Source organism: Dendrobates tinctorius, unplaced genomic scaffold (genome assembly GCF_039654945.1).
Source record: "Dendrobates tinctorius isolate UK_male_01 unplaced genomic scaffold, ASM3965494v1 ptg000158l, whole genome shotgun sequence".
NCBI classification, from domain to species: Eukaryota; Metazoa; Chordata; class Amphibia; order Anura; family Dendrobatidae; genus Dendrobates; species Dendrobates tinctorius.
Genome location: NW_027361825.1, coordinates 41,428,149 through 41,442,572, shown reverse-complemented (window position 1 = coordinate 41,442,572; position 14,424 = coordinate 41,428,149). Strand labels below are relative to the sequence as shown.

Here is a 14,424-nt window from a genome sequence, read left to right as displayed (position 1 = left end):
AGCGTCAACTCGTCCCGCAAAAAATAAGACCTCACATGACTCGGTGGGTCAAAATATGGAAAAATTATAGCTCTCAATATGTGGTGATGCAAAAACTATTTTTACAATAAAAAGCGTCTTTTAGCGTGCGACAGCTGTCAAACATAAAAACCGCCATAAATAGTAAATCAAACCCCCCGTTATCACCCCCTTAGTTAGGGAAAAATAATAAAATTAAAAAAATGTATTTATTTCCATTTTCCCGCTAGGGTTAGGGCTAGGGTTAGGGCTAGGGCTAGGGTTAGAATTGGGGGTTTCCACTATTTGCGCACATCAGGTGCTCTCCAAACGCAACATAGCATCTGATCTCAATTCCAGCCAATTCTGCGTTGAAAAAGTCAAATGGTGCTCCTTCCCTTCCAAGCTCTGCCATGGACCCAAACAGTGTTTTACCCCCTCATATGGGGTATCAGCCTACACAGGACAATTTGCAAAACAACTTTTGGGGTCCTATTTCTCCTGTTGCCCTTAGAAAAATAAAAATTTTGGGGCAAAAATATCATTTTTGTGGAAAAAAATGTTTTTGTTATTTTCACGCCTGGGCGTTATAAACTTCTGTGAAGCACTTGGGGGTTCAAAGTTCTCACCACACATCTAGATAAGTTCCTTGGGGGGCCTAGTTTCCAAAATGGTGTCATTTGTGGGGGGTTTCCACTGTTTTGCAACATCAGGGGCTTTCCAAACGCGACATGGTGTCTGATCTCAATTCCAGCCAAAAAAGTCAAATGGCGCTGCTTGCCTTCCGAGCTCTGCCATGTGCCCAAATAGTCATTTACACCCACATATGGGGTATCAGCGTACTCAGGACAAATTGCACAATAACTTTTAGGGTCCTGTTACCCTTGGGAAAATAAAAATTGGGGGTGAAAAGATCATTTTGTGGAAAAAATATGATTTTTTAATTGTACCGCTGTACATTATAAACTTCTGTGAAGCCCTTGTGGGTTCAAAGTTCTCACCACATATCTAGATAAGTTCCTTAGGGGGTCTAGTTTCAAAAATGGGGTCACTTGTGGGGGGTTTCCACTGTTTAGGTACATCAGGGGCTCTCCAAACGCGACATGGCGTCCGATCAGAATTCCAGCCAATTTTGCATTGAAAAAGTCAAACGGCGCTCCTTCCCTTCCGAGCTCTGCCATGCGCCGAAACAGTGGTTCCCCCCCACATATCAGGTATCAGCGTGCTCAGGACAAATTGCACAATAATTTTTGCAGTCCAATTTCTCCTGTTACACTTGGTAAAATAAAAAAAATTGAACCTGAAGTAATTTTTTTTTGTGAAAAAAGTTAAATGTTCATTTTTTTTAAATATTCAAAAAATTCCTGTGACGCACCTGAAGGGTTAATAAACTCCTTGAATGTGGTTTTAAGCACCTTAAGGGGTGCAGTTTTTAGAATGGTGTCACTTTTGGGTATTTTCTATCATATAGACCCCTCAAAGTGGCTTCAAATGTGATGTGGTCCGTAAAAATAAAATGGTGTTGCAAAAATGAGAGATCGCTGGTCAACTTTTAACCCTTATATCTTACTAACAAATAAAAATTTTGGTTCCAAAATTGTGCTGATGTAAAGTAAACAAGTGGCAAATGTTACTTATTAACTTTTTTGTGTGCCATATCTCTGTGATTTAAGGGCATAAAAATTCAAAGTTGGAAAATTGCGGAATTTTCAAAATTTTCGCCAAATTTCCGTTTTTCTCATAAATAAACGCAAGTTATATGAATGAAATTTTACCACTAACATGAAGTACAATATGTCACGAGAAAACAATGTCAGAATCACCGGGATCCACGGAAGCGTTTCAGAGTTATGACCTCATAAAGGGACAGTGGTCAGAATTGTAAAAATTGGCCCGGTAGTTAACGTGCAAACCACCCTTGGTAGTGAAGGGGTTAAGTAGGGCGACCGGCCAGCGCCTCCGTGCAATCAGAGGGGTTCCTTCTCCGCTCTTGCCCCGTTGGTGGACTCCATCGGTGAAGTCCACCGTTTGAATTTCCTGGTGCGTTCCAATGTGGAACGCAAAACCGGAAGTGATGATCTCAGCATGCCAGACTGGCATCTGACGTCGCTTCCAGCCACCGGGACTGCACTAGTTTACACTTAGGGAAGCCAGAAGCATACTTCGTTGCAGCACAGCGGTCCGCGCCAGCAGGAGCAGGGGGAGGAGATGGGTCTGGAGAGCTCAGAGAGGCCTCCCGCCCAAGAACTCCCCCAGACTCTACCCAGAGGCGCAGAGTGGGGGAAAAACTATGTACTAAATCCTAGGGAGCCAAGAACAGCATGTGGAGAAGAAGGGTAAGACCGACTGATCTCCTGCTGCCCAGCTGTGTTAAATGTCTGGTGTCTGCCGCCGGCACAAAGCACTAAGAATAACCTCTTAATTCCTATAGCGACAGGAAAAACACTGGGGTAAGAAGATGGGAGGGGCTATTTGACCTCTTTCGTATTTCCTGTCCCTATTAGGATGAGACAACATCCTCCTGTGTGATGTTGTGGGGGGTTATTAGAAAAAAAGTGGCAATGAGAGACAGCAAATAGTGAAAGAGGGGGGGGAATAGGGAAATACACAGAACAGTATGGTGAGTGATGGACCATAATAAAGAAGACGCAATCCTTACTACGAGATGTATAAACGGTGGCCAGCCTCCGATGTATGGCCTTCCGGCTGGGATCTGGGTGGAAGCCACTCTTGGTCAGGTATACATGAATATAGAAGGTGCCATTGTTCTGGACTCCCTAAGACCAAGACATTAAATGCAATTATTGAAAGAGGCCAGCTCTTGCAGACACATCGCACGTGACTTGCATTGAAGTCTATAACAAGTGAACTGCATATGAACTGTGACCAACAACAGAAAATCCAACATATTTGCAATCAAGGGACACCATAGTGTGGCCCAATTTATTTTTCTGCTAACTGAGCTGTGTGCGGCCTACTTTTTGCAGGATGAGTTGAAGTTTTAATAGAGGTACCATTGTGGGGTACACAGGGGATTTTTTTTAACAGCAAACCTGCAAATTGTTTAAAAACAAATCTGACACATAAGTTTAGCAAATAACTGAGCAGACCCTCACCTCAGGAATACTGATTTCAGAGTACTGATCGTAGCAGCCGTCTCCATTTTCGCCGCTGCTCCAGTCCCCGTAGACCAAATCTCGCTGCTCCCAGAAGAGAGCCGTAGAAGAGTTAAACTCCATGAAGTGCTCGCTCTCCGAAAGGAACACGTAGAGGTCCTGCAGAAAAACAAGATGAGCGACAAAGTTAGTGGCCACTGGGCTGGCGGTGCGATTCAGCCGGATAGTACTAGCCATAATACAACTGTACCATTAAAGTGTCTTTAGGAAAGAGATTGCGGCTGGGGGGTCGCGGAGCCCCAGCGGATGTGTTTTGGTCCTGGGGAGCTGATCCTCTGCGGAACCAGCTGCTGATGGCCCAAATGATAAAGATCCTGTAATAGGAGAGAAGTCGACATGACATGACATGTTCCTCGAAGTGAAGCCTTCATACAGATTCCTGTGTCAGTGAAGGAATAAGTTCATATCTCATTATTATATAAGGTTGTCAAAATGAATGACCCATCTGTAGGATTATCAAATGGGAGGGAGTTAAGCTCTGAGCCCCCCGGCCCATCAGCTGATTAGAGTGTGGCATTGAATGGTGGGTGAGCGCTTCCATTTACCTCTATGAGGGTCTGACCCTTTGCAAAACCACTGACGTGATTTTGGTGCAAATCCATTCCCAGGATTCTGTACAGGGGCCACGATAGTAATCGGTGGTTAGTGGACAGGAGCCCAGTGAACCACCTCCTACCTGTCGGTTTCCAGACTCCACTTTTGATTACTCGGCCTGGCAATGTCATTGTTGCGGTGTTACGCATTAGGGTTCTTAATCAAAAAAAGAGTCAGGTAAGAGGAGCTTCACTGGACTCCCGTCTGGCAGCCACAGATTACTGATGACCGGGTCCTGTGAATCGCTTTGCACTCTCTCCAATGACCTATTGTAATATGCTCTTGTAGTCACTTTAGGCACGTGCTTGCCATGCTTTATGTGATTCGGCCTGTAGAAATGGCTCATTGGTATAGAATCGATTTACCCTTGGCTCAATAGTGCCACCTATTGGTCATACATGGGTAACACAACAAAGTACACCCTGCAAAGCACCATATACTGGGGAGCAGATAAAGCTGCGCTCTATTCTTCACAGATTGGAAACCATTGAAAAAAGGGATCTGACGGGTGACCGATCCAGATGGAAATATACATAGAAAGTGGTCGTATTAATAAATTGCCATTATCAAACCAAAAGGGCGACATGGACCCAATAGACGGCCCAGACCTGAGTGTGACGCATTCAGTGGCCCTAATACCTGAGTGCTGCACCTGGTGATGGGTACATGATGCATTTGCAGTATTATAAGTTTGGGGTACGGAGAGACCACTGACCTGAAGAGGACACCTTTGATCACCTGCCATGCATTAGGCGGGGGCGGTTGTTGTTGCTGTTGTGCATTCGGTTGGTCAGGAGCGATGGCTGCTTCGGTCCCGACAGAGCCATTGATGCTGGTCTGCAAAAGCACAAAAAAGTTCATTGTCAGTAAATCAGATCAATGTAAAAATCAAGATGAGTCGCGACAAAATGTATTATTTTCAGAGGCGGATGATTACAATTTTCCCCACTTGCAGAATGTGGCCACTAACCGGACACTTTTTTCTCTTTTTTTTAAATATCGCAGTTCCCCTTATAAAATAGAAATCCCCCATACTCTCTTCCTCACTGGCTCCATTCCAGGTCTCCCATCACATTGTTATGCCACATGAGATCTGTGGCCGGGAAGGGAGGCGAGTAGGGTATTTTCATTTTACAATGGGGTGTATTTTATTTAATTCGGGGGATGGCCAGGTAGTGGTGCACCCCTTTAATAAGCCATGTGACTTCATCAGGTGCTGTGCAGAATCAGGACTAAGCTCTTGCAGTAAGGGTTAAGCAGCTGTATGCTGCAATATGTCAGTATCAGTCTGCATGGTCCTTGGGGGATTGCAGCGTACACAAGGGTATACACAGTGCTATCCCCGGACCCCTATACTGGTGACATTAATGTGGTTGTCCGAGCACAGGTACCCCCACCGGTGAGCTGATAGATGCTCGAGCACCAAGCTCAGGCCCCCACGGATCAGATATTAACAACCTATTCTACGGACAGGTTAATACCTGCACCCAGACATCCCCTTTAAATTTACATAGTATATTTCTTAACAGGCGTTTTCTGAGTTAATTAAGACATTCCTCACAGGTGGCCATAGAGCTAAGATAAGTAGCTACATACCCACCTATGTTACCCTCGCCATCCCTGATCCTCCCTGCTGGTCTTCGGTTTACATTGGCTGCAGCAGTCACGTCCCATCCCACACAACCGCTGCAGCCATTCAATAGCCTCCACAGCAGAAGACTCATCGGCTGTAGTGGTCACGTGGGGTATACAGGACGTGCCCGCTGCAGCCAATGTAAACAGAACACAAGCAGGATGGGGGGGAGGAATCAGTGGAAGAGACCCTGCAACAGCAGGGGTAAAGCAGATATATTATTTAGGCCATGGGCAATATTTTCATTTTTTTTTCTATCTCTTCAATACGACTGGTAATCTGTTAATTGCTAATCCATCAACAGCCCCTCACCTGTGATAAATAAACCAGAAACAGGTTCTCTCACCAAATGTTGCAAAACAGTAATAGCCGAGGTAGGAATCTACAGGTAAAGGGATCGGGGTGGCGCATGTGTAGTGTTGCAAAGGGTTAAACTCATAACACATTATGACCAAATAAAAGGCAGGTTGTGGATTTTATAATGCGCCCATTTCCACGCAAAAAGTTTAAACAAAGTGTAGAGGAGAATGAAAACAAATGCTATCTAAGTGCAGTCGTTTTTTTGTTTGTTTTTTTTCCACTTTTGTTTCTTCCTCCCCCCCCTTCCTTGGGCAATAACTCATTCTTCCATAGTTGTAGGATTTTTTTTTGTGGGATGAGTTGTAGATTTGAAGGAGACCATTTATTTTACCATATAACGTATGGAGGAAAAAAAGGAAAAAATTTCAGGCGTGGTGAGAAAAAACAAAAAAAACCGCAGTTCCACCAACATTTTCTTGGCTTGTTGTTTACGGTTTTCATTGTGCAGTAAAACTGACCAGATAACAAGATCCTCCCGGGCAGGACTAATCTCGGTGATCACAAACTTGAAGTGAGGGTGTTACCTTTAAGGAGCCAGTCAATCCCATTTGTGTCAACTTCTGTGCATGTTATCAGGTCAGAATCACCAGGGTATGTGAACTTTTGATCAGGGTCATTTAGATGCTTTCTGTTGTCATTAGGAGTTAAAAAGAGAAAACACAGTAGTTTGACAATAAATGGCTTCACCCAACCACTAACCATGAGTGGAGAAACAGTTATAGTGTTATCATTCATATTCTCTGAAAAAAGGCCAAGAAAGCAAAAATTCTGGCAGGGGATGTAAATTTTTGAGCACAACTGTATGTTGGGTCACAAGATTGAATGTGACCCACTGATCCGCAGTATTTAGTCTTTCGTCATATCCACTGTCACCTCTATGAAAAGCACAACACTTTTCCAGCTAAACAAGACCTGAATACGTTCTGCCACCAGATTCCTGAATTGCCAGTTTCCTTGTATTATACACACACAAAAGAAATGTTTTCATCACATAGAAAAAAAAAAACACCTGCTGACACCACAAACACCAAGGCAAACGGGGTCACGAGTATGAAAAAAAAAAAGAAAAAAAAAGTAAACGATCGCAAAGGAACAACATCTAACCATAATTGGGAGTTAAAGCGGCCTCCATCACACTGGACCTGGAAACACCCCTAGACGGAAACCTCTATTATCACTACATCCCACAAGGTATTAGACAGCTACACGCACCACTAAGCCTGGATGACAGAAATTTCCACAAAAACAAAAGAAATATGAAGACATATGGACAATCACTAGGGAAATTACCTGTAATATTGCGTACAGTGGCCAAGGAGGGGTGGAGGGAAGGAGAAAAAACACCGCCCATCGGACCGGACCCAACTAATTTACATACAGCACGAAAATGAGGTGACAAGAGTCCCTTTAATGATGGAAATAAGCCTCCAAGTAATTTCTTAGACTAGAAATAGGAAATTAGCTGCAGATATGGCAATAGTGCTTTAATGTACCGTATATGGCCGAAACATGGGAGGTTCGTCTCCTTGGGATTTAGACCAGCCACCTCTTTTGAGTGGAAGCGAATGTAAACTCAGCATTTGGATAGTATCCTGTGTGTTTCCATAGAACGTTGTCCCCAAAACACTAGGACTACAGAAATTATCATCTGCTTCCTATCTGACGAAGTTACAACATCGCTCAAAATAAAAACCGGGGCTTCCAGTTTCCTTAACTACTTGTGCAAGAATTTATGCAATTCCGCCCCGAATTCAGGCTTGTCTGGGCACCCACAGTGACATAATGAGCCCAAAATAAAATGACTGATCAAGCCACCACTTTGCTGGATCCATAATAACCCATTATAGTGTCCACACATGTGGCCGATATAGTATTGTGCATGTCCAGGTACTATAGGTGGGAGCTTCACAGATCTACCATCTAGTGGTTTTTTAGAGACTGCAATACACCTTTAATTATTAAGTGTCTACATAATACATATTTGGAGCCTGGAAAACCACTTTAAAGAAGGACTCTTCCTCTTCCCATCAAAGTATTTCTCCTCTTAATATATTACAATCATATTATTAACACTGTGTACTTACAATTGCTCATTTTACCTTTCTACCCAAATAATACTTCTCTAAATGAAAATCTTTATGTGTAAGACTATGCCCTGGATGACACTTCCTCAGGGTGTTGCCCATTCGAGCTGTACAAACACCAGTAGAGAAGCCCGACATCATTGTTAGGAGCTGGATATCTTTTTAAGGGCTCATACTCACTTGCGAGAGAGTCTCTCGCAAGTGAGTATGAGCCCTTACAGTATAAATGGCAATCTGGATAGAAATTAGGAAATTTTAATAGCCATTGGGAACCCGCATAAAATTCTAGAGATGCTTTTATGATTTCGATGCAGTTTAGTAGAACGGTGGAGTGTGTTACTGGCCAAAAGATGTATATGTCAATGGCACCACAGCCAGTTTGGCTAGATTTTCTATCTGCAATTTAGGTTTAATTCAGACGTCCGTGTATCATGGTCTTGAGTACAGAAAGCTAAGCACAGACTGGCTACAGGACGCCTGATCTGAACATAACACCTTCAAAGAAGGCTCTTGTGGACTAAATCGGGGAGCGCCGCCACTCACCACTGCATTTCGCTGGGATCATACACAGTGGCATGATTGACAAATTGGCTTCAGCACAGGAGGAGATCAAAGGCTGACTTTTTCTCCTCAGGAGGCCTCCTGATGAAGATGCAGCGAAACGCGCCTAGGGGCAGCAGGCTGGTATCCCTCTAGTTACACTAAACCAGTAAGTCCTTGTCCACTATATGCACCTAATTCCACTTGTGGTACCGCACTTGAAGCACTTTATTCTTACATAGCCACACACATACCACCATGTGCCGTCACCTGCTACCTCACATGAGTACATTGCCTTATATTATGTGCAATGGAGCAACTTGTCAGCTTTAAATATAAGGGTAAGTCCCATTGAAAGGGGTTAACTCAGGAGGACAGAAAGTTGCTCTTCTAATTAGACGTTATGTATGCTGAAGCCGCGGCTAGTCAGACATTTCGAGGATCACCCTGCGATGGTCTTCATTGGAATGGCCACTTTATGAATCCTCACACCAAAGAGTCTGATGTTGGGTGAGGGTACCCTACCAAGTTGCCCTTTAAAGAATGTAGAAGATGATGCCCAAACTTCACTGTGGGATACCTAAATATTTAAGGAGTAATTTCCCACTCCATTTCGCATAGACCCCGGGGGAGGATGCCTTCACACCTCCAGTAATTACATAAAGACCCGTTGTGAATGAATCCTCCCGTGAACTGGTTAATAAGTGAACGCAATAAAAATTCCTGATTAAGGTCCAACCAGACACAAACATTAACACTGTGGTTAATGGGTATGCTCTGCGGAGCCAGCAAGCTGCATGCATAGCAATTCCATAAAGCACCTGATAAGAGCCAAGGTGGTGAATCCAAGTTGCTCAGCTTTGCTCTGTGAAGGGGTAGACAGTACGGCACAGTTTTTAGCCGTCTTGCTGAGCACCATGACATAAGTCTATAGCTGCCCCTACGTATAACATATTGGCCAGAACTCGGGTGATCAGTTGTACAAATTACTTCCCACTTCAACACTGACAAGGGCTGTACGGCGACGCTCACTTGTGCCTCACCGATGATAGTGTGTTTGGGAAAAATGCATGACCGGCAGGTGTGCAGACGGTAGAGGTGCTGGACAACCTATTAATAAACAGTACGACGTAACGTGCCTTTGCAAAACTGCAAGACACACCATGACCTATTTAGGATGCAGTAAGCTCACGTCAAGAGACCAGTGGTCAGTCAGGGCATAGCAGTCCACATACAGAATTTTATGCCCTTCTGAAGCCAGCCTACACGGGATAGCAGGATGGCTCTGTCTCTGGAGGACTGGGCACAATCGTACTCCACTGCAAACAAGGGGCTAACCTCTGAATTCTATATTGGGGGCTGCGACGACACAGCATTAATTCTTAATTGGGCCAGTCGTATTTTTCTTCAGTGGGTCAAGAGACATAGGCCAATGTTCATGTGAGTCTGAACGACGACTCTTGAATTGATATTTGTTGCAACTTATTGTGCTGCTATCCTTGGAAGACAGACGCAGGGTAATTGAACAATCAATGTTTGCTAATAAGTGGTTACCGATTGTATTAGTCCATGAAGCGTGCTGACCTGCAACCGGTGAAGGACAAACTATGCAGATTGAATGAGAACTTGAACAAATGAGAGATGACCTCATCCCACCTTCCCCATGACCTGTGGATGATGGTGGCCTGAAGGACAATTGTGAACTATAAAAGTGGGATCAGCCTCTGTTCTAAGAGGGACTCTACATAAGAGTAGCCAATGCAACAAGGCTCCATTCAGAGGAATACAGATTTGAGACATTCTACAGGATGCCAGCTTAGGGGACCATGGCTCCAGCTGGAGAAATACAGATCTGCTCCATTGACCATCTCTGAACCTATGGAGACATTTGGAGAAGCCAGGTTGAGACAATCAGGTCAACTGGCCACATATCACAAAAGAATGTCAGCTTCCGAAGCTTGCCGCTAACTCCGCTCTATGGGTGTCCGCCAAAATCAGGGTGCAACAGGAGGAGGTAGTCAGGCCTAGAAGTCGCAGCTCCTCTAATCGCACTGAGCCAATGGAAGGGTGAGACTCTGTAATTTGCACCACCTTGTGTATTTGTTGGGACTGCTCTATTGTCTGTTGGTGGTTCAATAAAGTTTTGGCACACGGTTTTACCCTCTCTCAGTCTTGTCCAAGTAGTACTCTGCCTATGGGGAAGGAGTGCCAGTGTGCTGGCCTCCCCTCCGGCACCACTCCAGTCTATCCTACACTCTGCTGCCCGACTAATCCACCTGTCTCCCCCCTTACGAGGCCCTTCACTGGCTTCCTATTGTCCAGAGGCTCCAGTTCAAAACCCTAACCATGACATACAAAGCCATCCACAACCTGTCTCCTCCATACATCTGTAACATGGTCTCCGGGTACCTACCCACAAGCAAACTTCAATCCTCTCAAGATCTCCTCTTCCCACAACCGCATACAAGACTTTTCCCGTGCTTCCCCCATACTCTGGAACTCTCTGCCACAACACATCAGACTCTCACCAACAACGGAAACCTTCAAGAAGAACCTGAAGACCCACCTGTTCTGACAAGCCTACAGCCTGCAATAATCCTCGGTCTACTGAACTACAGCATGACCTGCTCCACCCTCTCCTACTGTATCCTCACCCATCCCTGTAGACTGTGAGCCCTTGCGGGCAGGGTCCTCTCTCCTTATGTACTTGTGTGTCCCTTGTCTTGCACATGTTTACTATACTTGTCTATATTTCCCCTTTTCACATGTAAAGCGCCATGGAATAAATGGCGCTATAAAAATGTATAATAATCAGTGGGATGAGCCCTGATTGATGTGGTCTGTCTAGTAACAGCCAGGCCACCAGACGAGAGCACCCACTGACCCACCTGTCTCCGCAGGGTCAACAAAGACTCTGATGGACGCCTGCCATACATTGCTCATCTGTCTATGAGGATGCACATGCAATACCTGCCTGCCATGCACAATGCCAAGGATCGAAGAGGGGGAAAGAGTGATCGATCACCCTTCCATTGCTCAAAGTGTGCAGAGTGGGTTTTGGGGGGGTCCCCCTCTCCCACGCTAGCCTCCCAGGGATCTATGCGGATGCTGGGGGTCCCCTCTCCCATAATCAGGGTGTGGAGGGTGGCAAGTCCTGCAGTCTGACATTTACCACCCAGCCTGCGGATTCCACAGCTTCTCTATGCACTAACCAGTAGTGCCAGCTGAGAGTTGTGATGCACATCCCCGTCCGTCCCTGGCTCGGGCTGCCCGTGCACATATGACATTGGGGGGAATTAGGAAACTGACTGGCACGGACCGGACCACAGCGCTGCAGGGAGGGGGGGCTCCACACTGATCTTTCACCTGCGTGTTACTATGGTCTCCCCCCGCAGCGCCGCGCATTCCTCTCCGGTCTATAGGCCGAGGCGCAGGATACATTCACTTACCTGAGTCTCACCCCCCGGCGCCGCCATCTTGCGCTTTGCTCTGTCACTGCACTCGCCGGATCTCGGGAGAAGCAGCCGGGAACACAGTCGCACACACTACCGCAATCTCCACCAATGGCAGCTCGTTCCGTCATCAGAAGGCGACGCGAAGAGTGAGCTTCTGGGTCACCTTGTTGGCGTTTTCCGGCGCTTGAAGCAGCGGACGCCATGTTCGAAGAGGGCAGGGCAGGCGGCGGCTAGACGTGACGCCATATCTGTAAAGGGCAAGCTGGCACATGACCGTAGGCTGACGAGGCTCCTCCCCCTGACACGCACAGCAGCCGCAGCCATATTTGAGTAGGGCGACGCACTTACATACAGTATATACTGTACATAGCCACCATGGGCGGAAACGTGCAGTCTGAATGTGCCTGGGGCAGGAGCACTCACTTATTGGCTTCTTACACCTTCAAGTCAATACATTTATTGGAATAAGGATTTGGAAAAAATATAACTTTTCCTGCAAGAAACAAGCCCTCATGTCTTATGGCTCTATGCTGGAGAGGTGATGAAAGGTACTGAATCCTGGAGGGGTCATTCCCCCAGGTGGATGCTACACCGTCCCTTTACCTATGGACCATGTGTTAGGCTACTTTCACACTAGCGTTTCTTAGCGCTGCGCGTCGTGCGCAATAGAATTGCATGCTAAAAAACATCATGTGTTTTGCAGGCGTTTGCTTTTTTAGGCGCATGCGTTTTAACCAGTTTCTAGCCATGTTAACTCTTAAAACACATGCGATTTTAAACGCACATGCGCACGCCTGCATTCCCATAGACTGTAATGTGATTTTTTTTTGCGCATTCCGTGCGCATGCATTTTTTTGAGACAGGTTGGACGGACCAAAAATGCAACAGGTTGCGTCTGGCGCGCCTAGGCACACACTACAAAAAAACCACATGCGCACGAAAATGCATACGAACGCGTGCAAACGCAAGACCATGCCGCCCCCCCCCCCATGTTAAAGATAGGGGTGCAGGACACATGCGCATGGACGCGCACAAAGCTAGTGTGAGACCAGCCTTACAGAAGCAGCAGTGTGAATTTATTTTACTCATTTATATAGCGCCATTAATTCCACTGCGCTTTACAGACATGCAAATTGTCTCTTCAGAGAGGAAGAGGACTGGAACTCTAGCGCCACCTATTGGAAGTAGCAATCCTAAAAGTCAATATTGTCTCTTTAACCCCTTCATGACCAATCCTATTTTGACCTTAATGACCAGGCCATTTTTTGCAATTCTGACCAGTGTCCCTTTATGAGGTAATAACTCTGGAACGCTTCAACGCATCCTAGCGATTCTGAGATTGTTTTTTCCTGACATATTGGGCTTCATGTTAGTGGTAAATTTAGGTCGATAATTTTTGCGTTTATTTGTAAAAAAAATCAGAAATTTGGCGACAATTTAGAAAATTTCGAATTTTTATTCTGTTAAACCAGAGAGTTATGTGACACAAAATACTAAATAACATTTTCCACATGTCTACTTTACATCAGCACAATTTAGGAAACAAAATTTTTTTTTGTTAGGACGTTACGTTATAAGGGTTAAAAGTTGACCAGCGATTTCTCATTTTTACAATAAAATATACAAAACCATTTTTTTTTTTTTTTTTTTAGGGACCACCTCACATTTGAAGTCACTTTGAGGGGTCTATATGGCAGAAAATACCCAAAAGTGACACCATTCTAAAAACTGCACCCCTCAAGCTACTCAAAACTACATTCAAGAAGATTATTAACCCTTCAGGTGTTTCACAGGAACTAAAGCAACGTGGAAATAAAAAATGGACATTTTAATTTTTCCAACAAAAATTTTAGCATCAATTTTTTCATTTTCACATGGGCAACAGGATAAAATGGATAATAAAATTTGTTGAGCAATTTCTCCTGAGTACACCGATACCTCATATGTGGTCATAAACCACTGTTTGGGCGCACGGCAGGGCTCAGAAGGGAAGGAGCGCCATTTGACTTTTTGAATGGAAAATATGCTGGAATATTTAGCGGTTGCCATGTCGCGTTTGGAGAGCCCCTGTGTGCCTAAACATTGGAGCGCCCCCACAAGTGACCCCATTTTGGAAACTAGACCCCCCCAAGGAACTTATCTAGATGCATAGTGATCACTTTGAACCCCCAGATACTTCACAAATTGATCTGTAAAAAAAAAAAAAAGTACTTTTTTTTCACAAAAATTCTCTTTTAGCCTCAGTTTTTTCATTTTCACATGGGCAACAGGATAAAATGGATCCTAAAATTTAAGACACAGAAACAGAACACAGTATGACAAACGTGCATAAATACTCTGTTGTAAAATATATATAACTGTAAGTAGCAAGTGCTAGTAAAAGATGTTAACAAAACCAGGGTATTTTGTTGATACGTTTTTTTGCAAAAAAATGTACGCTAAGCCACTCCGCCGCGTCAAGGCATACCCTTCTCGGAGCAGTCCTATCTAATATATTTAAAAACCTGAACATGTGAATAATACCTTCATGAGCAGGGTTCAGAAAGGTGCTGCCCGGTATGGGCTTGCTGGGCAAAATGGCTTTT

The 14,424-nt window shown here is 44.8% G+C and overlaps 1 protein-coding gene across 4 annotated transcripts in view; it reads right to left on the bottom strand.

The window, feature by feature from the left end:
• CLPTM1 (CLPTM1 regulator of GABA type A receptor forward trafficking) overlaps nt 1–14,424 on the bottom strand; it is a 43,053-nt gene that overhangs the window by 19,097 nt on the left and 9,532 nt on the right. Inside the window, exons 1-5 of one of the 4 annotated variants that reach the window (XM_073549358.1) lie at nt 14,363–14,389; nt 4,483–4,604; nt 3,364–3,487; nt 3,114–3,272; nt 2,657–2,774 (exon numbers count right to left, since the gene is read on the bottom strand). In XM_073549358.1, coding sequence (XP_073405459.1) covers nt 2,657–2,774; nt 3,114–3,272; nt 3,364–3,487; nt 4,483–4,604; nt 14,363–14,368 — 529 coding nt within the window. In that variant the 5' untranslated portion in view covers nt 14,369–14,389. Of the gene's footprint in view, nt 1–2,656; nt 2,775–3,113; nt 3,273–3,363; nt 3,488–4,482; nt 4,605–11,596; nt 11,687–11,833; nt 11,997–14,362; nt 14,390–14,424 lie in introns of those variants that run through there. The other 3 variants (XM_073549357.1, XM_073549355.1, XM_073549356.1) reach the window with 3 other exon arrangements.